This window comes from Mytilus trossulus, chromosome 5, assembly GCF_036588685.1.
Source record: "Mytilus trossulus isolate FHL-02 chromosome 5, PNRI_Mtr1.1.1.hap1, whole genome shotgun sequence".
In the NCBI taxonomy this organism is placed as follows: Eukaryota; Metazoa; Mollusca; class Bivalvia; order Mytilida; family Mytilidae; genus Mytilus; species Mytilus trossulus.
Window position 1 is genome coordinate 20,295,193 of NC_086377.1, and position 24,526 is coordinate 20,319,718.

General features: G+C 34.5%; 1 protein-coding gene across 1 annotated transcript; it reads left to right on the forward strand.

Annotated features, from left to right (window-relative positions):
• Nucleotides 1-4,156: 4,156 nt before the first annotated feature.
• Nucleotides 4,157-24,329, forward strand: LOC134717726 (carboxypeptidase N subunit 2-like). The gene is made up of 10 exons (XM_063580218.1): nt 4,157-4,269; nt 15,814-15,885; nt 16,276-16,347; nt 16,745-16,816; nt 18,749-18,820; nt 20,102-20,173; nt 20,976-21,047; nt 21,864-21,935; nt 23,265-23,336; nt 24,254-24,329. The coding sequence occupies exons 1-10, from the start codon at nt 4,157-4,159 to the stop codon at nt 24,327-24,329; spliced, it is 765 nt and encodes a 254-aa protein (XP_063436288.1).
• Nucleotides 24,330-24,526: the final 197 nt, after the last annotated feature.

Consider the following 24,526-nt stretch of genomic DNA (forward strand, 5'->3'; position numbering starts at 1 on the left):
TGTCATCTTGTAAGTCAAAGAATTTATAATTGTAAATAGAAGATAGTTGTTTATATTGATACAACACCAAGAAAAATAATGTAGAATTAAATTGGGCAAACATATTTTCAATTTTCATTTTCCATTCTCAATTTTATATGAATTATTCTCTTATTTCCATCAGTAACGTAGTATATAGGGATCTAGTTATACAAGCGAGCTTTGCGAGTTATAAATTAGCAATTATTACACGCGCTTATATATTTCAATATGTTTGTCAATTATTGCATATGCCTCTGGGTGCGAGAATTCCTCGCTACATTGAAGACCTGTTGGTGACCTTCTGCTGTTGTTTTTTTCTATGGTTGGTTTGTTGTCTCTTTGACACATTCCCCATTTCCATTCTCAATTTTATTTGTCACATTCAGTAATAAGCAATCGAAAATAGTGGGCAATATACTGTTGTTGCGATACATAGAACATATCTGTAACTATTCATATCAATCATATGAATTCGTCAATTTGTCAAGAGGATGAATTTAAAGAATGATTCATTTAAAAAAAAATCTTTTTTTTAGAGAACTGAACAATAATAACATTCAAAGTATCAACATAACCAGTTTCATAGATCTGCTCGAACTAAAAAGCCTGTAAGTATTGTATATTGCAATGTTTCTTAGACAAATTCGTACATGTAGCAAGGAAGATTACTCCAGCAAATAGAAAAATAACAGAAACATTTTAATGAAATATATGCATGCAGCTTTTGAAAGAAAAGTGTTTTAACTAGCATAATTTTTTTATGTTCAAATTTATATCACACTAAATAGCAAAAAATATATATCACTATTCATTACAGTACAGTCTCAATATCTTAATTATATCTTTAGACGGGTAGCATTCAAAATCGCTACTTACAAATATTTAGTTAGCTACGTTGTTTGCTTCACTGCAATATCATTTTATGTATCTTTTCTCAGAACATGTATATTTTTTTTCTTTCTATAAAGAAGAAGATGTGGTATGATTGCCAATGAGACAACTATCCACAAAAGACCAAAATGACACAAACAACTATAGGTCACCGTACGGCCTTTAACAATGAGCAAAGCCCATACCGCAAAGTCAGCTATAAAAGGCCCCAATAAGACAATGCAAAACAATTCAAACGAGAAAACAAACGTCCTTATTTATGTATAAAAAATGAACGAAAAACAAATATGTAACACATAAACAAACGACAACCACTGAATTACAGGCTCCTGACTTGGGACAGACACATACATAAATAATGTGGCGGGGTTAGACATGTTAGCGGGATCCCAACCCTCCCCTAACCTGGGACAGTGGTGGTATAACAGTACAACATAAGAACGAACTATAAAAACTAGTTGAAAAAGGCTTAACTCATCAGATGTCCAAAAATACAAGTGGGCGTGGCCGTATACTTATACTTCCCGACACAAAAAGACACAATGAACAGATCTGAGAGTACTCGCAGTTCTAACATGTTTACTCTAAACGGGGTTTGATTTAGACAGGATGTTTCTGATGTGATAGGTATAGTTGAAACCATACGTGTTTTTTTTTTATACCTGGCACCAGAAACCCCGATATTATAGTTTTGTTTTTGACGATTATCCGCCAAAACTGTATAACCACACTTTGCCCAGGGGAACTACACCATATACTTGATTAATTAAAAAGCCTGATAATGCGTGTTGTTAATAGAATATTTAATAATATAAAAAAGAAGATGTGGTATGATTGCCAATGAAACAACTATTTACAAAAAACCTACTATAAGTCACCGTACGACCTTCAACAATGAGCAAAGTCAATACCACATAGTCAGCTATAAAAGGCCCTGATAAGACAATGTAAAACAATTCAAACAAAAACTGACGGCCTTATCTATGTAAAACAATGAACGAAAAATCAATATGTAACACATAAACAAACGACAATCATTGAATTACAGGTTTATTCACACGTGTTAAGAAAGAGACAAAATGAAGGCAAAAACTGAAATTAACCTACTTGTCGTGCTGTTGTCGCCGATTTCAATAAAATACTTCCCAAGAAAGGAAAGAGAAAACAAGTCTTTTATTTTTTTTTTCAGAAATGTGCTACACAACAAGTTGATGCACGTCGTCAACGGCATGTTTTCGGATATTTCTAGTCTACAAGTATTGTATGTTTATTTATCAAATCATATATTTAACGTATGTTGTCCCATCAATGTTGAAAGCCAAGTTGTCTGATTTGGTCCCTGTCGCCTTTTTCCTTTTTCCTCATATATATGTATCTAGTTTTATAGCAAGAAACCTAATCATATCCAACTATAGCAGTCATCACGTGACTTTTGTGACGTCACACATCACCCGTATCAAGCCCAAGTAAATTGTATAGAAATGCATAGGGGCTTTCTGAAATCGATGAAATACATTACTTTAAGTTCATGATACTAAAAGTGTGGGTCTTTGTAGTAATTTCTCATATATTAAGAAATATAAATATTCCTTTTGGAATAGTTTAAATTTTGATCTTCTCCCTTCCAAATGCTTTTGAAAATTTGTCTTGTTGTCTCGATAGTTCACACTGTTAAATCATACAACTACGATAAATATTGGATTTTCTGTCGTCTTTAGCCTTAAATTGCGATTTAAACAAAACAGATGAAAATAATTGTGGGTCTTTGTGCTTATTATTATATTCATAAATATTTGAAATATCGTGTATAGAATAGTCTAATTTTCTAGTATGTCCCTTCCAAATTGATTTGAAAATAAGCTATTTTCAGAAAATCTGCTATTATTTTTCAAGATGGCGACTAGATTGACAGCGTGGGGCGACATGGTAAAAATATAATTTGTACGATTTTTACAATGAAAATTAAATAACTGTTGGATGCTCGCGTTTTCAGTCATTGTCTTACCTTAAAGCAGCATGTAATCGAACATTGGTTCCTTTTTATCAAGCTTAAACATGCTAGTAGTAGAGAGTGATCAGTTTTAGGCCTATGAAAAAAGGTAGGCACGCTGGCACGGATAAATATGGTCATGCCCCTCCCTCCCTGTCAATCAACAGAAGTCATGACCTTTCGGTTCGATTACACATAAACTTATTTGATCATAACGATCTCTGAAAAATCTATACATTCACACGTTGTATCCAAATAAGTTCATCGGATGAGGCTGAAAAGTTAGTGTTGCCTCCTCGAACAACATTTGCCTGGTCATATAATCAAATTTGGATTCAGATCGACAATGACTTCGTCGTCGTCGTGTGGAAGTATAGGTTTTCATAGATCGAAGTGAGCAAATAAGGACATGGAGGGAATTTGGTCACTATGAAATGAGAATATAAATTGATAGTTTTTCTTCACCACTTCATCATTCGTCATTTGACCGAGATAGAGAACGCACGTTGTAACATAGAGTTAAATAATAACAGATTTGTACAGGCCAAAGAATGGAAAGACCAAATCAGAATTGACGTGCGAGAATGGGAGCTGAAAGACGGAAAGTTAATCCCAACGAGAAAGGGAATTAGTAGTAGGGAGTGATCAGTTTTAGGTGCATGAAAAAAGGTAGGCACGCTGGCACGGACAAATATGGTCATGCCCCTCCCTCCCTGTCAATCAACAGAAGTCATAACCTTTTGTTTCGATTACACTGTCTATGAAAAAAGGAAGGCACGCTGGCACGGATAAATATGGTCATGCCCCTCCCTCCCTGTCAATCATCAGAAGTCATGACCTTTCGTTTCGATTACACTGCCTATGAAAAAAGGTAGGCACGCTGGCACGGATAAATATGGTCATGCCCCTCCCTCCCTGTCAATCAACAGAAGTCATGACCTTTCGTTTCGATTACACATAAACTTATTTGATCATAACGATCTGTGAAAAATCTATACATTCACACGTTGTATCCAAATAAGTTCATTAGGTGAGGCTGAAAAGTTAGTGTTACCTCCTCGAACAACATTTGCCTGGTCATATAATCAAATTTGGATTCAGATCGACAATGACTTCGTCGTCGTCGTGTGGAAGTATAGGTTTTCACAGATCGAAGTGAGCAAATAAGGACATGGAGGGAATTTGGTCACTATGCAATGAGAATATAAATTGATAGTTTTTCTTCACCACTTCATCATTCGTCAATTGACCGAGATGGAGAACGCACGTTGTAACATAGAGTTAAATAATAACAGATTTGTACAGGCCAAAGAATGGAAAGACCAAATCAGAATTAATGTGCGAGAATGGGAGCTGAAAGACGGAAAGTTAATCCCAACGAGAAAGGGAATTTCTCTCTCTTTAAACAGATGGAGGTCATCACTCTGACACGAAATCCAGATGTTCGTTTATTGATACATGTAGAAATGCACTTCATCTAGATTAATTAGACTTAATTAGTATCACTGATTAGCACGTAATTTCTATTCACTATTTATCATCGATAAACTGTGTAAAATACATACCAAATAAATAAATTGAGATAAATCCTCGAAATAATACGTCCAGTAGTATTTGCTGAAATTTTAGATGTCCGAAGTTCCTTTTAAATATACACGATGTCAAAATTAATTATTATGAATTAATCTGAATAACTAAAATGAAATTGAAATAAAATTATCAAATATCTCACACGATGAAAAGTAGACGAAATACAGAAATCATATATATGAATCAGCAAAGAAAACATTTATATATTTTGTCGATTATCATCAAATACACTTCAAATTGTCTCCGGAAAAATATAATCTATGTTGTCTTTTTCCACAAAGGCTAAAAGAAATTAAAACTTTTTCAGATGAAAATCTTTTCATTTGAGGAACACAGCACGAAACCCCTATAGAATGAAGTATACATGTATGTATGTGGCCACTAAAATATAATGTTTATTTAATTTAAGCCGTATTCTAAGTATCCATACTTCCAAAATTTGCATAATATATGAAGTACTCTTATTATTTCTATGTATGAAATACGTAATTCCACACATCTAGAATTTCATCCTTTTCTGTTTATGAATGATATAGGGTGTTCCGTATTTTATGTTCGTGGGTGACAATGCCGGGACTTTCTCAAAGTTTATTCTATAACAGACAAATAATACTAGATATCTTTCTGCTTTAAATATAACAAGATAGACGTATTGAAATAGTACTTTTAATAACTGTTTGGTTGTAGTAAATAAAATGTCTTGAGATGAGACCTTAGAGTGACCAATAGACGGGTCAAAGCTCCCATGACCACCTTTCAACACGTGCTCAACACACAGCGGGTGGGAAATGGGACGCTCAAAGGATTCCGAGACAGGAACAACGGCATATCCACCTATCAACAAACTAGAAATGGGTTTTCTTATTTCTATTGTAAGAGGAGAGTGTTACAAGACGTCTACCGTTCCCCTAGATTTAGAACTATGTCCAGTACCGATGAAAATCGACGAGTCCGAAACACCGATGGAAGTCGACGAAACTAACATGGAGGTCGACCTAGACGATAACGAACGTTATCTGATTCATCTTTTGAAAACTAACTTTGAAAGTGACTCTGAATGACATTTGACTTGTTTTTTTTACTTTTTGTGTTGGTTCCCATACATTTCCTATAGTAAAAATGGAGCCTCGAAATAGATCCATAGCTCGATTTTAAACGACGCAAATTCTATGGTGATGACATTTAAAGGAATCAAAAACTGATGAGTTTATGAAATGAAAACGATCGAAAACGCAATGGAAATAACATAGGACAGTGATTATTTTCCAATGTAGTTTTATTTTTCCACATCCATTTTTCAAAATGTATGAATTTTAACGTGTCGAAATTGAAAAGGTATGACATTTGATGTGTTAACCTATGTCTTGTTTTTTACTTTTTGTGTTGGTTCCCATACATTTCCTATAGGAAGAATGGAGTCTCGAAATAGGTCCATAGTTCGATTTTAAACGACGCAAATTCTATGGTGATGACATTTAAAGGAATCAAAAACTGATGAGTTAATGAAATAAAAACGTTCGAAAACACAATGGAAATAACATAGGACAGTGATTATTTTTCAATGTAGTTTTATTTTTCCACATCCATTTTTCAAAATGAATGAATTTTAACGTATCGAAATTGAAAAGGTATGACATTTGATGTGTAAACATAATGTATTGTTTTTATAAATGTATTCTTGGAATATCTTTAAAAATGATATCGAATTGTAATTGTCTAATGTTTTTGTGTCTGTAAATGATGTGGATATTTGAATAAATATATGTCATGCTGTAACATGTGACGTCTTATTAAAGGAAGGACTTGGGTGCATGAAACTTCGAAAGGTGTTTTTCAACGTCACAAAGTACCTTAACCTCGGCAAGTAGAAAAATACCTCTTGATGTTCCATGATAAACAACGTACACGATCGTTTAATCTACATGTATTTTTATTGAACACTTGACATAGACATCAACTTGATACAGTCACTTGGTCACTTGGTCTTTTACCGGAATTCCGGGAGGTCCTAGTTTAGGCGTCATCGTCTTTTTTCTTGGATCCTTGGCCCGTCTGCGACTTTTCACGATCGGCTAAGAGTGTGTGGTAGCGGTCGTAAGGTACCAGTATCATTTTCGTACCCGAAACGATCATAGTAAACGGGTGTCGAAACAGGAACGGACCGGACGGCGGTTGTTCTACCACCGCAGGCATGGGCGGCGGCGGCGGCTGTTCTACCACCGCAGACACGGGCGGCGGCGGCGGCGGCGTATCCCCATTACCATGCTGATTGCGATAATGTCTCAATATGACATCTCTCCTGGAAAACCGTCTATGGCAGGTAGGACATTCCATGTTCATACATGTACTTCGATATCGAATCCGCTATCCTCTTATAACTTTTTTTCTAAAATGCAGCAAGCAGAATACGTGATCGTCCTTGAATCGGCACACTCGTAATCTATCGTCTCTGACGGTGATTTCCAATAGTGTCACCTCGCCTCCTCTCGTCGTGCGGTAGAGTGGTCTCTCGAAGACGACTTCCATCGTCTCGTCCCGTCGCACTGCTACGGATTGAAGTAGTGGTAAATACGTGTCTCTGACGTACGATTCTTCCCTCACCACGTCGGAACATAGGTAGACCCTGCGCGTGGGTATTTCGAAAGTAGGCACGAACGTCATTTCCAATAGGGCACACTCCCACGTTCCATTCGTTAAGTGTGATCGAGGTAAACATACTGAGAACTGACCTCCCCTATTCTCGGGAAAGAGATCGAGCGAGTCTCCGCTATTGACGAATAAATAAAACTCGTCCATGATTAGATGAAGCCCGTGTTCTCTCCTTCTTATAAAGTTTTGAACAATACCGCCGCCGCCCCGCCGCCGCCCGTGTCTGCGGTGGTAGAACAGCCGCCGCCGCCGCCGCCCATGCCTGCGGTGGTAGAACAACCGCCGTCCGGTCCGTTCCTGTTTCGACACCCGTTTACTATGATCGTTTCGGGTACGAAAATGATACTGGTACCTTACGACCGCTACCACACACTCTTAGCCGATCGTGAAAAGTCGCAGACGGGCCAAGGATCCAAGAAAAAGACGATGACGCCTAAACTAGGACCTCCCGGAATTCCGGTAAAAGACCAAGTGACCAAAGACAATAAACCATGGATTACGCTCTAAATATGTCTTTGTAACATGTGGATGAATAAAAATGTAGATCAGACTATCGAGGTGATTTATTTCTTTTTATTGTAGACTGGAAAGTCAAGAACTATTTTTCGTTATGACAAGGAAGGGAGGGGAGATAACGACGAAAAGTAGTTTTCGACATTCCGTCAGGCCAGATGAACAACAATTTACACTCGAAAAAATGAATACAGTTGGAAAAATGATCTATCAAATTTAAAAGTTCACGGAAAAATGGTCCTAGTCTCGTGTAATTTCCATTACGTTTTAGAACGTTTTCATTTCACCCAGTGGTCGTTTCTAATCGCTTTCATTTACCAAGAATGTGTTTTTAGTCGTTCAAAAAAAACGGAACTACACTACTGGCTTATACAGATAGTGCAAAGATTTAATAAGTACTGGATTCTTTTACACCGGATCGTGTAACCTAACAATGGGAAAAAAGACGACTGTATACAAACAGAACATTTAAAATGGGAACCCAATTATCTCTTCGCTATCACATCAAATTCCCGATTTCGACATTTCTGTCAGTGTGGTTAAGCCAATCAAACCCACACGTCATCACGTGATCAAAAACCCTTTATAAACAGCGTTGGAATCCAACGTTCACAGAGTCTCCATAAACTATCGAGATGGAATCAACACAAACCATTACTGAGGGTAAAGAGATTCGAATGACGATTGATATATACTTGTTCTTATATGCTAGAAAAGTGGTAGAAGAAGTCAGACTTTTAACCAGAAAACATTGTTTTTGATGTAGAAACAATCATCCCAGTCAGAGAAATCATTCCTGTATCATGATGTCCGAGTTAGAACAACTGAATATATACTTCGACGATGCCTTGGAAAATGTTGATTGCGAAGAACTCTTAGAATTGTGGAAAAGGGACACTAAACTTACAGACATACCATTGGAATTAAAAAATACATTTATAAACCTTTTACAAAACTGTGAATGGCGAGAAAATAATCTACCAGACAAAGATGGATTCTATGAAATGACAAAGAAAATAATCCAACTTGGTGACCGCTTTACAAATTAGCATTGCTAATTATTTATGGATTAATAATAATATATAGATGATGTTTCTGGGTACTAGTATTTTGTTCAATTTGTAACTAATGTTAATAAATATTTAGTGTCTAATTTGCTTTCATTGCTTTTTATTATACACAATATACATTTATTGTTGACAAAAAAAGTCTTTGCATGGTGTTATGGGGTTTAATCGAACTTCGGTACTCATTCGAGTCACGGAGAAACTTCGACTGAAGCGATTCAAAAAGATCATCAACATCTTGGGCAGAAAGTCGTCGACGAGAAAAGAAAGAATTCAAGCTCTGCAAAAGGGAACAGAAGCCGTCGTTTGTCTTCTCGACGTCGTAGAAAGATGGAAAAAATGATCATGATACCTTACGACCGATACCAAACACTCTTAGCCGACCAGAAAAAGTCGCAGAAGGGGGAGGGAACCAAGAAGAAGACACCGAAACTAGGACCTCCCGGAACACCGGTCAATCACCACGTGGATTTCAAGAACAATAAAACATGGATTGTACTTTGAACACGTTTTCTTTTGTATCTATGTCTGTATCAAGTTGATGTCTGTGTCAAGTGTTCAATAAAAATGCATGTAGATTAAACGAGCGTGTACGTTGTTTATCATGGAACATCAAGAGGTATTTTTCTACTTGCCGAGGTTAAGGTACTTTGTGACGTTGAAAAACACCTTTCGAAGTTTCATGCACCCAAGTCCTTCCTTTAATAAGACGTCACATGTTACAGCATGACATATATTTATTCAAATGTACACATCATTTACAGACACAAAAACATTAGACAATTACAATTCGATATCATTTTTAAAGATATTCCAAGAATACATTTATAAAAACAGTACATTATGTTTACACATCAAATGTCATACCTTTTCAATTTCGATACGTTAAAATTCATTCATTTTGAAAAATGGATGTGGAAAAATAAAACTACATTGAAAAATAATCACTGTCCTATGTTATTTCCATTGTGTTTTCGAACGTTTGCATTTCATTAACTCATCAGTTTTTGATTCCTTTAAATGTCATCACCATAGAATTTGCGTCGTTTAAAATCGAACTATGGACCTATTTCGAGACTCCATTCTTCCTATAGGAAATGTATGGGAACCAACACAAAAAGTAAAAAACAAGACATAGGTTTACACATCAAATGTCATACCTTTTCAATTTCGACACGTTAAAATTCATACATTTTTAAAAATGGATGTGGAAAAATAAAACTACATTGGAAAATAATCACTGTCCTATGTTATTTCCATTGCGTTTTCGATCGTTTTCATTTCATTAACTCATCAGTTTTTGATTCCTTTAAATGTCATCACCATAGAATTTGCGTCGTTTAAAATCGAGCTATGGATCTATTTCGAGGCTCCATTTTTACTATAGGAAATGTATGGGAACCAACACAAAAAGTAAAAAAACAAGTCAAATGTCATTCAGAGTCACTTTCAAAGTTAGTTTTCAAAAGATGAATCAGATAACGTTCGTTATCGTCTAGGTCGACCTCCATGTTAGTTTCGTCGACTTCCATCGGTGTTTCGGACTCGTCAATTTTCATCGGTACTGGACATAGTTCTAAATCTAGGGGAACGGTAGACACCCCGTCTTGTAACACTCTCCTCTTACAATAGAAATAAGAAAACCCATTTCTAGTTTGTTGATAGGTGGATATGCCGTTGTTCCTGTCTCGGAATCCTTTGAGCGTCCCATTTCCCACCCGCTGTGTGTTGAGAACGTGTTGAAAGGTGGTCATGGGAGCTTTGACCCGTCTCTTGGTCACTCTAAGATCTCATCTCAAGACATTTTATTTACTACAACCAAACAGTTATTAAAAGTACTATTTCAATACGTCTATTTTGTTATATTTAAAGCAGAAAGATATCTAGAATTATTTGTCTGTTATAGAATAAACTTTGAGAAAGTCCCGGCATTGTCACCCACGAACATAAAATACGGAACACCCTATATCATTCATAAACAGAAAAGGATGAAATTCTAGATGTGTGGAATTACGTATTTCATACATAGAAATAATAAGAGTACTTCATATATTATGCAAATTTTGGAAGTATGGATACTTAGAATACGGCTTAAATTAAATAAACATTATATTTTAGTGGCCACATACATACATGTATACTTCATTCTATAGGGGTTTCGTGCTGTGTTCCTCAAATGAAAAGATTTTCATCTGAAAAAGTTTTAATTTCTTTTAGCCTTTGTGGAAAAAGACAACATAGATTATATTTTTCCGGAGACAATTTGAAGTGTATTTGATGATAATCGACAAAATATATAAATGTTTTCTTTGCTGATTCATATATATGATTTCTGTATTTCGTCTACTTTTCATCGTGTGAGATATTTGATAATTTTATTTCAATTTCATTTTAGTTATTCAGATTAATTCATAATAATTAATTTTGACATCGTGTATATTTAAAAGGAACTTCGGACATCTAAAATTTCAGCAAATACTACTGGACGTATTATTTCGAGGATTTATCTCAATTTATTTATTTGGTATGTATTTTACACAGTTTATCGATGATAAATAGTGAATAGAAATTACGTGCTAATCAGTGATACTAATTAAGTCTAATTAATCTAGATGAAGTGCATTTCTACATGTATCAATAAACGAACATCTGGATTTCGTGTCAGAGTGATGACCTCCATCTGTTTAAAGAGAGAGAAATTCCCTTTCTCGTTGGGATTAACTTTCCGTCTTTCAGCTCCCATTCTCGCACATTAATTCTGATTTGGTCTTTCCATTCTTTGGCCTGTACAAATCTGTTATTATTTAACTCTATGTTACAACGTGCGTTCTCCATCTCGGTCAATTGACGAATGATGAAGTGGTGAAGAAAAAATATCAATTTATATTCTCATTGCATGGTGACCAAATTCCCTCCATGTCCTTATTTGCTCACTTCGATCTGTGAAAACCTATACTTCCACACGACGACGACGAAGTCATTGTCGATCTGAATCCAAATTTGATTATATGACCAGGCAAATGTTGTTCGAGGAGGTAACACTAACTTTTCAGCCTCACCTAATGATCTTATTTGGATACAACGTGTGAATGTATAGATTTTTCGCAGATCGTTATGATCAAATAAGTTTATGTGTAATCGAAACGAAAGGTCATGACTTCTGTTGATTGACAGGGAGGGAGGGGCATGACCATATTTATCCGTACCAGCGTGCCTACCTTTTTTCATAGGCAGTGTAATCGAAACGAAAGGTCATGACTTCTGATGATTGACAGGGAGGGAAGGGCATGACCATATTTATCCGTGCCAGCGTGCCTACCTTTTTTCATAGACAGTGTAATCGAAACGAAAGGTTATGACTTCTGTTGATTGACAGGGAGGGAGGGGCATGACCATATTTGTCCGTGCCAGCGTGCCTACCTTTTTTCATGCACCTAAAACTGATCACTCCCTACTACTAATTCCCTTTCTCGTTGGGATTAACTTTCCGTCTTTCAGCTCCCATTCTCGCACATCAATTCTGATTTGGTCTTTCCATTCTTTGGCCTGTTCAAATCTGTTATTATTTAACTCTATGTTACAACGTGCGTTCTCCATCTCGGTCAAATGACGAATGATGAAGTGGTGAAGAAAAACTATCAATTTATATTCTCATTTCATAGTGACCAAATTCCCTCCATGTTCTTATTTGCTCACTTCGATCTATGAAAACCTATACTTCCACACGACGACGACGAAGTCATTGTCGATCTGAATCCAAATTTGATTATATGACCAGGCAAATGTTGTTCGAGGAGGCAACACTAACTTTTCAGCCTCATCCGATGAACTTATTTGGATACAACGTGTGAATGTATAGATTTTTCACAGATCGTTATGATCAAATAAGTTTATGTGTAATCGAAACGAAAGGTCATGACTTCTGTTGATTGACAGGGAGGGAGGGGCATGACCATATTTATCCGTGCCAGCGTGCCTACCTTTTTTCATAGGCCTAAAACTGATCACTCTCTACTACTCATGCTGCTGTTATTTTTATAAAATTTTGAAAAAATGGCGAACAAATAATTTTCAACTTGACGTAGAGGATGTTCGACACTTATTTTGTTAATGCACATAATTCAATTTATTTTCACTGTTTATATTGCAATTACATATGACACGTTATTGTAACTATAAGAATAGCCTTAGACATAGCTAGATTAAGGAGATATTAATCAAGTCATAACATCAACGTGATCAAAGAAAACAAACATGGCACCTAATTACGATGTAAGTTTTTTTGACAATACCCATGTAGATGCATGTTTTGACAATACCTATGCCGGTTAGTGTTGTCCGATTATCAATGAAATTCTTTGCAATATTATTTTAAATTCATAAAAGAAGACATCGAATGGATATAAACCGAGGTGAACTAAATATATTTTTCAATTTTCTTTAAATAATTCATCAGGTAACCAGTAAAAAATTCCTAACTGAACCAGTCACATGCAGAGTTATCGAACGTTATTATGACTGTAATAGTTGCATATGTATGACCACTGACTAACAAACTGACTAATAGTCTCTTTTAAAACGTATCGTTTAAGGGAAATTAGAAGATGTGGTATGATTCCCGAAATGAGACAACTATCCACTAATGAAGTGGATAATAAATTGGAGTAATTGTGCATATTTTTTAAAGTTTTATTGAGGAAATTGTTTCAATAATGTCCTGATTTTATATTCTGCATCTGAAAAACAATCTTACTTGATGCAAGATTCTACAATTACTTGTAACTTAAATAACGCGTTGCGTTTTTTTAGACACACGTGTCTATTAATGGTAAACTAATCGCAAGGAACTGATATAATAAACTATTGAATCTGAACCTACAATAAAAACTCGTGATTTATTGTCGAATTAAATCAATGTTCAAAGATATTTATAAAGATAGATGTTGCATGATTCTTTAAAATGGGAGTTTTTCCCTCATTTGTTTATCCCATACATATGAGCCTGTAAAAATCGGGGGCCCTTAGTTGCTTCCCTGGGCAACTGAGTGTTCATGTAACAGGTGATTATTAATAAAATAGGTTTAAAATTTAAAAATATAAAAAAAGTAAAAATATGTAAGTACTAAGTATGTTTGAATATATTGTGTGCACCATCAAATTATGAAATTATCAAATAATTAAACACACTGTTTTGATAATTACTTTTATCCTTGAAATTTGAAAAAAAATAAAACGAACATAATAATTTTATGATTGATAGTCAACATACTGCTGAGAATACTATATAAATAAAAGTTACACGCGATATGATTGCCAATGATACAAATATCCAACATAGTTCAAATAAAGCTAACTAAAGCAATTATAGGCCCACGCATGGAATGTAAAAATGGTAAAATAATCTTTACGGTTTAGTTTGCTTTTAAAGGCCTTGTCAGTAAAAATGTGAAACAATTAAAATGGGAAAATATACGTACTAGTATTTAATGCACCACAGTTGACAAAAAAATAATATGACAAACATGAACCACCGAGATCACATGACCTACATGATCTAATTCACAATTTGAAACTATCACAATTTAAATTGATGGTAAGCTGTAACGAAGTTTTCATGACTAGAAAGTGGTTCACACGAACAATTTTTAGTGAAAAACATTTGACCCAGGATAAACACATAACGAATGTGGCAGGTTCAGTCGTGTTTGTAATAGCTCAGCCCTCCCCTGGCTTGAAAGAGGGGTAGAACAGCAGAAGCCACACGGCATTAGATAAAACTTGGAAACTAAGCTGCAATAAGCCTGACTCAAAGGGTCGGAATATGCACTAAGACAATCAATCAATAAATATAAGACACAACGTTTCCGAAAATAATTTCGTAGTGACTGAAAGCTAGCTTTACACCACTGAGTCGATGCCACTGCTGGTGGACGTTTCGTCCCCGAGGGTATCACCAGCCCAGTAGTCAGCACTTCGGTGTTGACATGAATATCAATTATATGGTCATTTTTATAAATTTTCTGTTTACAAAACATTGAATTTTTCGAAAAAACTAAGGATTTTCTTACCCCAGGAGTAGATTACCTTAGCCGTATTTGGCACAACTTTTGGGAATTTTGGATCCTCAATGCTCTTCAACTTTGTATTTATTTAACTTTTTAACTTTTTCGATCTGAGCGTCACTGGTGAGTCTTATGTAGACGAAACGCGCGTCTGGCGTATACAATTATAATCCTGGTACTTTTGATAACTATTTACACCACTGGGTCGATGCCACTGCTGGTGGACGTTTTGTCCCCGAGGGTATCACCAGCCTAGTAGTCAGCACTTCGGTGTTGACATGAATATCAATTATATGGTCATTTTTATAAATTTTCTGTTTACAAAACTTTGAATTTTTCGAAAAAACTAAGGATTTTCTTACCCCAGGAGTAGATTACCTTAGCCGTATTTGGCTCAACTTTTTGGAATTTTGGATCCTCAATGATCTTCAACTTTGTATTTATTTGGCTTTTTAACTATTTCGATCTGAGCGTCACTAATGAGTCTTATGTAGACGAAACGCGCGTCTGGCGTATAAAATTATAATCCTGGTACTTTTGATAACTATTTACACCACTGGGTCGATGCCACTGCTGGTGGACGTTTCGTCCCCGAGGGTATAACCAGCCCAGTAGTCAGCACTTCGGTGTTGACATGAATATCAATTATATGGTCATTTTTATAATTAATTTAAATTTTCTGTTTACAAAACTTTGAATTTTTCGAAAAAAACTAAGGATTTTCTTACCCCAGGAGTAGATTACCTTAGCCGTATTTGGCACAACTTTTTGGAATTTTGGATCCTCAATGCTCTTCAAGTTTGTATTTATTTGGCTTTTTAACTATTTCGATCTGAGCGTCACTGATGAGTCTTATGTAGACGAAACGCGCGTCTGGCGTATAAAATTATAATCCTGGTACTTTTGATAACTATTTATATAGTATGAAGTATAAACATAATGTCAAGAAAGTAAACTCATATCGTTCATATGCAAAACTCTTTACTCATTTATTGACTTTTCCTTTTACATATTTGTAAACCACCCTTAGAAACTTGGATTACAACCATATCACAGCCATAGAAGAGTATGCCTTCTCTGGATTAAACAACCTGGCTGAGTTGTAAGTATGACTTTTTTATGGATAAAACAGAAACATGGTCCGCGTCATATTTTTGTTATTTGTTTTAACAAGAGGAGCCCTATTAATTATTGCTATGTTCTCAGTTTTCATAGCTAATATAAAGGTATTTAACCGATATGATTGCCACGTTTGTAGAAATATAAAAAAATAAACATTTCCACGTCCATTGCTTTATGTGTGTATCTACTCGATCCAGAAAGAACTGGACGATTTTGCATTTTTTTTAAAACTAAAAATCGATCATCCCTGTATTAGGGGAGTAACGAAAATTATTGCTAAAGTGCGATGTTTTAAAGACCATTAGTCATAAACATGTACGCATTACTTATGAAAATCTAATTTGAACTTATTCAAATAAATATATTACAGATACTTGAGCGGAAATGGACTGACATTCATAGCAAATACTAGCTTCCTTGATCTGCATTCGCTTCAAATACTGTAAGTTCTGATCAGTTGACATATCTTAAATACTAATGAGTTTTTGAAATAACACAATGATAGAAAAGACAATCGTGTATTTATAACATAAATTTTTACAGTATTGTTTAAATTGAATTTATAACAGTTTAACCATTCAGAGCTTTAAAAAATATGTCCTGATATAGCGATATTAGGTTTAATCATTATTAAACATTTGAAATCCAGATATTTATAAATACAAACAAACTTCGGAGCAACATGTCCAAAACGTCATAAATACAGATAAATTATATGACTATATGACATGATTAGGAAAATTGAATATTAAGAGGTTTTCGTTTCAATTGTCTAAGCAGAATATACCCTTACTGTTATATGATATTTTGATATGATAAATTACTTCCTCTTTTTTTAGTGACTTGAGTTACAACAAATTAAGTTCTCTACCTCCAGGACTGTTTGATACTTTGGAATCTTTGGTTGAACTGTGAGTATTGTATTGAGTCCTAATTTTTTCATTACTTGAACTTCTAAAAATCTACAAATATGTGTAGCAGGTAAAATGAGTATATATAGGTATTATGATTTAGTACGCCAAACGCGCGTGTCGTCTTCATAATGCCGGCGTCACACATTAGCGTATAGACCGACGTGCACCAAACATACAGAGAAAATTTACACAGTCGGTATACGTTAGTTGCACGCCGGAGAAACGCTAAGCAATCGTTAAACGCGCGTTGCATTATTTTGAAATACGTCTAAATACGAAAGTATACGCTTGGTGAATGCATACAAATTTTCATCCACCTCACGCGAGTGTGTAGCGTATAACTGTACGCTACACACACGCTATAAACACGCTACAAATAATGTTTGAGACACGTTTAGGACACGTTGTATACGCTTCGAGATCTTTCGACTTTTACTAAAACGTATGTGGGTGTGTTTTTAACAAACACACAGAATAGAACGTCTAAGATACCACCGGGACGCGTCTCAAATACGTTCAAGAAAGTTTTTTTCCTTCGTAGCGTTCATTCCATCCACGTTAGACAAACAAAAGGCATACGCAACCATACGTTTCTTGAACGCCCGATAAACTCCGAGGTACGCTTCTCGTACGCCCAATACACGCTTAAAGCTGTTTGTGCACACGTTACAGATATGATTGACAGGTTGAAAGCATCCAAAATTACTAGCGTATTAGCAGCGTACATGATTTTTCAACACGCCCAGTGTACGTCGGTCGATGTATGACGCCGGTATAAAACTCACCAGTGACGCTAAGATTAAAAATGTTATAAAGCCAAAAAAGTACAAAGTTGAAGAGAATGAAGATCCTAAATTTCAAAACGTTTTGCCAAATACGGCGGAGTTAATCTATGTCTGGGATAAGAAAATCCTTAGTTTTTCGAAAAAATCATGTTTTTGCAAAAGAGGGACGAAAGATACCAGAGGAACAGTCAAACTCATATATCAAAATAAAATGACAATGCCATGGATAAAAATGAAAAAAAATAAAAAGGAAAACAATAGTACACACGAAACACATAGAAAACTAAAGAATAAGCAACACGAACCCCACCAAAACTAAGTGTGGTCTCAGGTGCTCCGGAAGGGTAAGCAGATCCTGCTCCAGTTTTGGCACCCGTCGTATGCGTGTTGCTCATGTTATAACCAATCCGGTAAATAGTCTAATTCAGGTGTTCCGGAAGAGAAAGCAGACCCTGCTTCACATGTGGCACCCGTAGTGTTGCTATGTAATAACCAATTCGGTAATTCACATTCATGAAAAAGGAAGGGGATTTTAGTTACAACGTTAGGAACGTATCCGATATTATCTTTGAAACGTTTATGCCATAAGGGTCGATCAACTCATGATGGCGTCCGTAAAATGTACGGAGAGATGATATTAACTTCACCATTGGGACTCTTGGTTTAACAGCTTCCTTGTGAGCAGCAACTCTCTATCAAGAAAAGCACGATAGGAAATACAAGCACAGAAATATCGCATCAATTGGGAGATATATACCCCGCATGCATATGCTGCTGAAATGTTGCTACTAAGAAATGGAAATTGCACAATTGGAAAGCTCACATTATTTCTGTTGTCATAAAGTTTTGTTTTCCACCGACCCTCATTGTCAATTTCTAGATGTAAGTCAAGATATATGGACAGAAAAAACAGATCTGACTTGTTAAACTGAAAATTAACCAGCAAAAAGAAGTTTTAAACCATCAGGCAACATTATTACAAGATGTATATGTGAAACGGATGTGATCAGAAACTCTACGTTTGGCGATAGTTTATTTTTATATATTTTTATTAAAATATCGTCAAAAAAGAAAATGAAGTAATACAACTTCCATTAATTTATTGTACATAGTTACTTTTTTCTATTGACTGTTTTGTTTTCAGAAATTTAGAAAACAACTTGTTGTCAAGTATACCTGAATACGCTTTGACACATCTACAGAGTATTCAGACATTGTAAGTTACAATTACTTCAGAAATTGTTGTGTGCAACTTTAACCATAAACTAATTGCAACAAAAAATGTTTAAGTTCTAGTCCATAGCATTAATCTCCAAATAAATACAGAAAAATGTCCCAAAAGATATAATTTTAGGAAAACTCAAAATCTGCATTTTTAACTTCTGAAGGAAACTAACATTGGAAAGGAAAGATAATCGCAAAAATGAGTCTATTTTTGTTGTTTTTGTGTGGTGATTTTCTTAAAATTGACATAAAGCATGATACTTTGATAGGGTTATTATTATTTACATAGTGTGATAGTGACCTAATACGGTATATATAGGGTCAGTAATTCCATATGGGGTAAGACCAAAGCTCGAATCCCCATATGGAATTTACTGACCCCATATATACCGTATTACGTCACTAGCACACTATGTAACGAATTTATCTTACCGACTATCTTAACGTGAAAAATTTAGACTAGTGACCTATCAAAACGAGCAAGTCTTAAATACAGTTAGCATTAACATGATTAAGAAACTACTTTCTTTGATCCTACAAAAACAGATGCCAATAATGACAACTTGTAAGATTTAAATGTGTTTTGTGAATTTATTTCACTTTATCATCACTTTCTTCGTCTTTTGAAACCTTAAAGATTTTTTTCTCAGTACTGTTTTGTTTTTCTAAAGGGACGTAACACCACTACTAACCGTGTATGCAATAAGCCCCGCCTCCTCATTACCTTATATGGAATATAAATGGACGTAATTCCACTACTAACCGTGTATGAAATAAGCCCCGCCTCCCAAATAACCTAATATTAAATATACACGGTTTCCACGAGGACGGTTTTAACCAATCATATTCCTAGAAATGTAAAGGAGGTAAGATAAAAGTTCGTATTCGACTATATTATATCATATTCTGCTTGCAACTGAAAAAAACCCACTGGTTAACTTTTCTCGATGTATCTTTTGTCTCATGCATTACAATAAAAACTATATAGTAGTGATTAAATGTGTCAACTATAGTCTATATATTATGATGCCCGAAACATCTAGACGTTTACCTTTTTGATTTGCTATTGATATGTTACAGATACTGCTATTTTGAAAAACTAGACATATTCATCAAGTTTAAAGTCTTTAAAAGAAAATATATGTCCGCGGTTAAACATATAGTTTGGTTTATCATAGGGAACCTAACTAATGTTTTGTCTCGTATTTCTTTTTTTTTCCAATTTGAAACATATTTATTAGTGTATTGTTTCTTACATTCAATTTCGTTCTAGAACCTTAAGTCACCAAGCTATAACAACTATCCACACAAATGCATTCAGGGGACTTCGAAATCTAAAAAACATGTAAGTAGTCACTATTGTTTTGTCCTTCTTTTTCTCTGTCTATAATTATTTTGCTTTATATCTTTCTTTATTACTTACGTTCTTGCCTCGACTTATTCTGAATCTCTTATTATAACTACATTTTGTAATTGTAATAAAAAAACTAGGTCAGCATGTCAGACGATTTGATGCTTAATTTCATTTCCCTTTTGGTGTTTCAATATTTATACTCAATTGTTGTACGCCTCACGATTGAAAAGAATTTGAAAGGATCATTTTATAAAATTGAAAACAAAATGTAATCACGAACGAGTGTTGTTATACCTAATTCTAGATATATGATTCAGAACAAGTTCGGCAATATTGCATGTTATTCGTTAAACTACATGATTACTGTGAAAGTACTTTAAGTCGTGGCTTACCAATTTTCGTGGTTTTCGTGGATAACTTTATCCACGAATTTAAGTGGCCAACGAAATAAAACACAACCATTGTCCAAATCGAGACATGAAAGTCAGATTTCCGGTATTGATATGCTAGTATGATAAGGTGTCCATCATCGCTACGATTTATATGGGTCAATGTTTACTTTGAAATTTCCTTCAATCAAGACTATTTGTAACCTTCGTTTCTAAAGGCTTTATTTTGATTTTGTTTTAGATAATCAACATCTATGAACTTAAAAACAAACGAACATGTTAATATTGCTGAAAGCACAAAAAAGTGATACCCACTAATTAAAGTACTTTCAAAGTATAAGCAACAATGTATAATATTAGCGTTCTATGTGGTAGACATTGATTTGATATATGTTTTATTGTAGTGATTTGTCTTTTAACAAGATAACTAGCATTCAGCAAAGGTTGTTTGAAGACCAACAGCGCCTTCAAATACTGTAAGTTTGAGTAAAAAAAAAACAATTTATATTTGATCATAAATGATCATCAATACAAAGTCAACTAGCAAACACAGAGAATTTTTACAGCCTTCACCAAGAGTCGCCAAGAGTGTACATACCTTTTATTCCAATAAACAGAAAACACACTAGATATCTAACAATATTACTTAATTAACTCACCAACATCTTAAATAAAGCTGGCGTCACGAATACATTTGCATAAAAGGTATCATAATAAGGTCTTTGAGGAGTCACCTCTATTTTCGTTTTCTTTGCCCAGCATACTTTTCCATTTGTTTAAAATAGAAAACATGCGTTTCATTATTTAAAAACAAATAATTTTTATACATCAAATCAACTGCAGTCCGGTTCAGCTACACAAACAAAGTCATACATGTAAAAAGAAACACACTGTAACAACACACTTTCTTGAGAATGCGTTTTAGTTTTAGTTGGTTATGTATAATTCGGAGTTTAGTATGACGTCCATTATCACTGAACTAGTATGCATATTTTTAGGGGCCAGCTGAAGGACACCTACGGGTGCGGGAATTCTCGCTACATTGAAGACTCATTGGTTGCCTCCAGCTGTTGTCTGCTCTATGGTCGGGTGGTTGTCGCTTTGACACATTCACCATTTCCTTTCTCAATTTTATAATGGTATATCTATGATGAGTTTTGTGTAACTTAAGATAACAGTTTTAATTTAACGGAAATGTTTCAATGAAAATGACATTGGCAACCAATTTTATGTTATTGCTTCCATACTAGTCGTTTTGTTTTCGATATTTCCATCAAAATATTTTTTCACAGGAATTTAGGAACCAACTCAATAGCTGAAATTAAAGATTTTGCTTTTTCGAATTTGTCATCTCTTAATAGCCTGTAAGTATGCAAGAGGTTTGCACATTAGATAAGTTTAGTAAAAAAAACCAGTATATATTGAGAAAACTACCGCACTTCAAGGAAAACCAAACTACCCTTAACGTGTTTTATCAAATGGCAAAGTTAAAACACAACAAACGCAGAACAACTAGTATATTTCAACTTTGAACGACATTTTGTATTAAAACACTTATTTTAACAACAAAAGAAAACAATACGCAAGGCATATCAATTCATTGTAACGCATCTTTAACGCAGTTTTATAACAGGAGTCGTTTAACCAAACATAAAAGCTAGAGCAGCAAGTGATGAATTAATGTTTGTATTAAGGCTATTTGAGGACAAATTGACTGTACAATTACTGCCATAATGTATTGATTGAAGAAGCGAAACTATCAGGAGAAAATATTTGGCAAAAGCAAGTGGTTAACAATTCAGGTTGGAGTTTAACAGATCTAAGAACGAGCAAAACTCGAACTTGTAAACTCATAATATACAAAATAGTGATCACTGTAATTACATATTCTTATAATGACGTGCCTCTTTTGCTTTGTGAACAAACCCATGCTCTACATCCAATAAAATGTATTTGCTCATGCATATTTTGACTTCTTCAAATAATGAATTTTATCAAATTTTCATGAACTTAATATATTTCCTTAACTTTAAAAAAAACCCAACACATTCCTAACCTCTGAAATGGTGCACATGCTGTTACAAATTCATTTATAATGACAGTAATGTGTTGCATTCCGATATTGACATACTTGACCTAGACACAACAACCGTTCATGCTCGCTGTTCAAACTCCTCCCTCTGAAAAATCACAGTGCCAGCCGTTTGCTTATGAAAACAATAAAAAAGGAATTTCATGAACGAGCTACACAAACGTTTATACACTTAATATACATATCGGAAATAGACGTTACCTTAATTGTCCTATTTAGAACATAAATAATGGATGCAAGCTATACCTTATTGTAGTTTTAACATGGATAGATCGAGCAAATTAATCACGAATTTAGTGCCTATCCATATTAAAATACAATAAAATAAAGTTTGCATCAATTATTTCTTAATTACACCTGGCAACTGAGGCGCCTTGTTTAAAATTAAGATTGACCGTTTAAAAATACGTATGAAAAACAAAGCAAACAAAACCTAAGAACAAAATCTACATAAATTCACATATTTATTTTATTTAACCCAAAGTAAATGACTGTTTATATATTATAACGATTCAGAGAAAAAAATCTGCTCACTCCATGTAAGGAGATACAATCTAGAGATACTTTCAATAAATAGGAAACATATTTTCGTTTATTTCAGAGACATACGAGTTAACAAGATCACACAAATAACACAATATATGTTTTATGGTTTAGAAAATTTACGTCAGTTGTAAGTACATACATACGATTTAATTGGTTTGATTTTATTTGGAAATTATATGTGTTAATTAGTTTGATTCTATTTGGAAATTATATGTGTTAATTTGTATGGAATAATCGTAATCTATCGTAAGGGACAATAAATAGATTCACAAGTTGCAATATTGATTTTCACAGCACTTATAAACTACATTTTTGTAGAAGACTTTGCAGAAGATGAACAAATCAGAAAATAATATACTTTAATTGAAGATGTCCAGGTAGCATTTAAAAGTCACAAGCAGTAGATCAGTTGATAAACTACGAAAATACAGTCGACGAACACTTTTATGTACATGCTACTGTGGATTCATTATTATTCGTTGGATACCAATTTTCGTGGATCTCGTGGGAACAGTTGGACCCCGAAATTAAATGTTCACCGAATGACAAATTTTCAATAGGCTTGTATGTAGATTTCGGCAAAACCACGAAATCAAATATCCACCAATATGTAAGTTTTCCTCAATCCACGAAAATTGGTACCCACGAAAATAAATGAATCCATGGTATTCATTTCGAGAGTCTAGCTAGCAGCTGAGACCGTACTAAGAATGGTTTACCCTAATAAATTATGACGTGAATAGGAAGTTGTCTCATTGGCATTGATATCACATCTTCTTATATCTGTTAACACATAAAGCAGTGATTCTTCTTACATTTTGATCCGTATATTCATATGTTTCTTTTATGTCAAAAGGATTATTCGAGTCTCTGATTCATCACAGTTGGTGTTGACAGTCAATGAACTGTATTAACATAGATCCGTTGAATCGAATTTAACGCACTTTCATGGTATTCTTGTTCTCATTGTTACTTATATATAATAATTCAATCTGCATGACAATTGTTCCTCGTTATCAATCAAATAATTTTATCGTTCTTCAGGGAGATGCGTTTCAATCAAATATCAGACATTCATGCAGAAGGATTTTTCAGTTTATCTTATCTTCAAAGAATGTAAGTACATGCTATATATTTTTTCATAATCCGATTTTGATGAAATGTGTTTAACGGGATTAAGTTATTCTTTTAAATTTTTAATGTGAATTGATTTCATAGGAATAGAATTTAGTCTCTTCCTGTGAACTGCCGATCCCTTTGTTTAATATTTTTTCTGTGTTTTTGATTTGGTTTTGCGTTGGACAATTGATATAGTAC

Coding starts and splice junctions, on each gene's coding strand:
- LOC134717726 (XM_063580218.1), top strand. CDS start 4,157: ATGGAGAACGCACGTTGTAACATAGAGTTAAATAATAACAGATTTGTA. Junction 16,348..16,744: donor CTGCATTCGCTTCAAATACT/GTAAGTTCTGAT, acceptor CTCTTTTTTTAG/TGACTTGAGTTACAACAAAT. Junction 18,821..20,101: donor CTACAGAGTATTCAGACATT/GTAAGTTACAAT, acceptor ATTTCGTTCTAG/AACCTTAAGTCACCAAGCTA.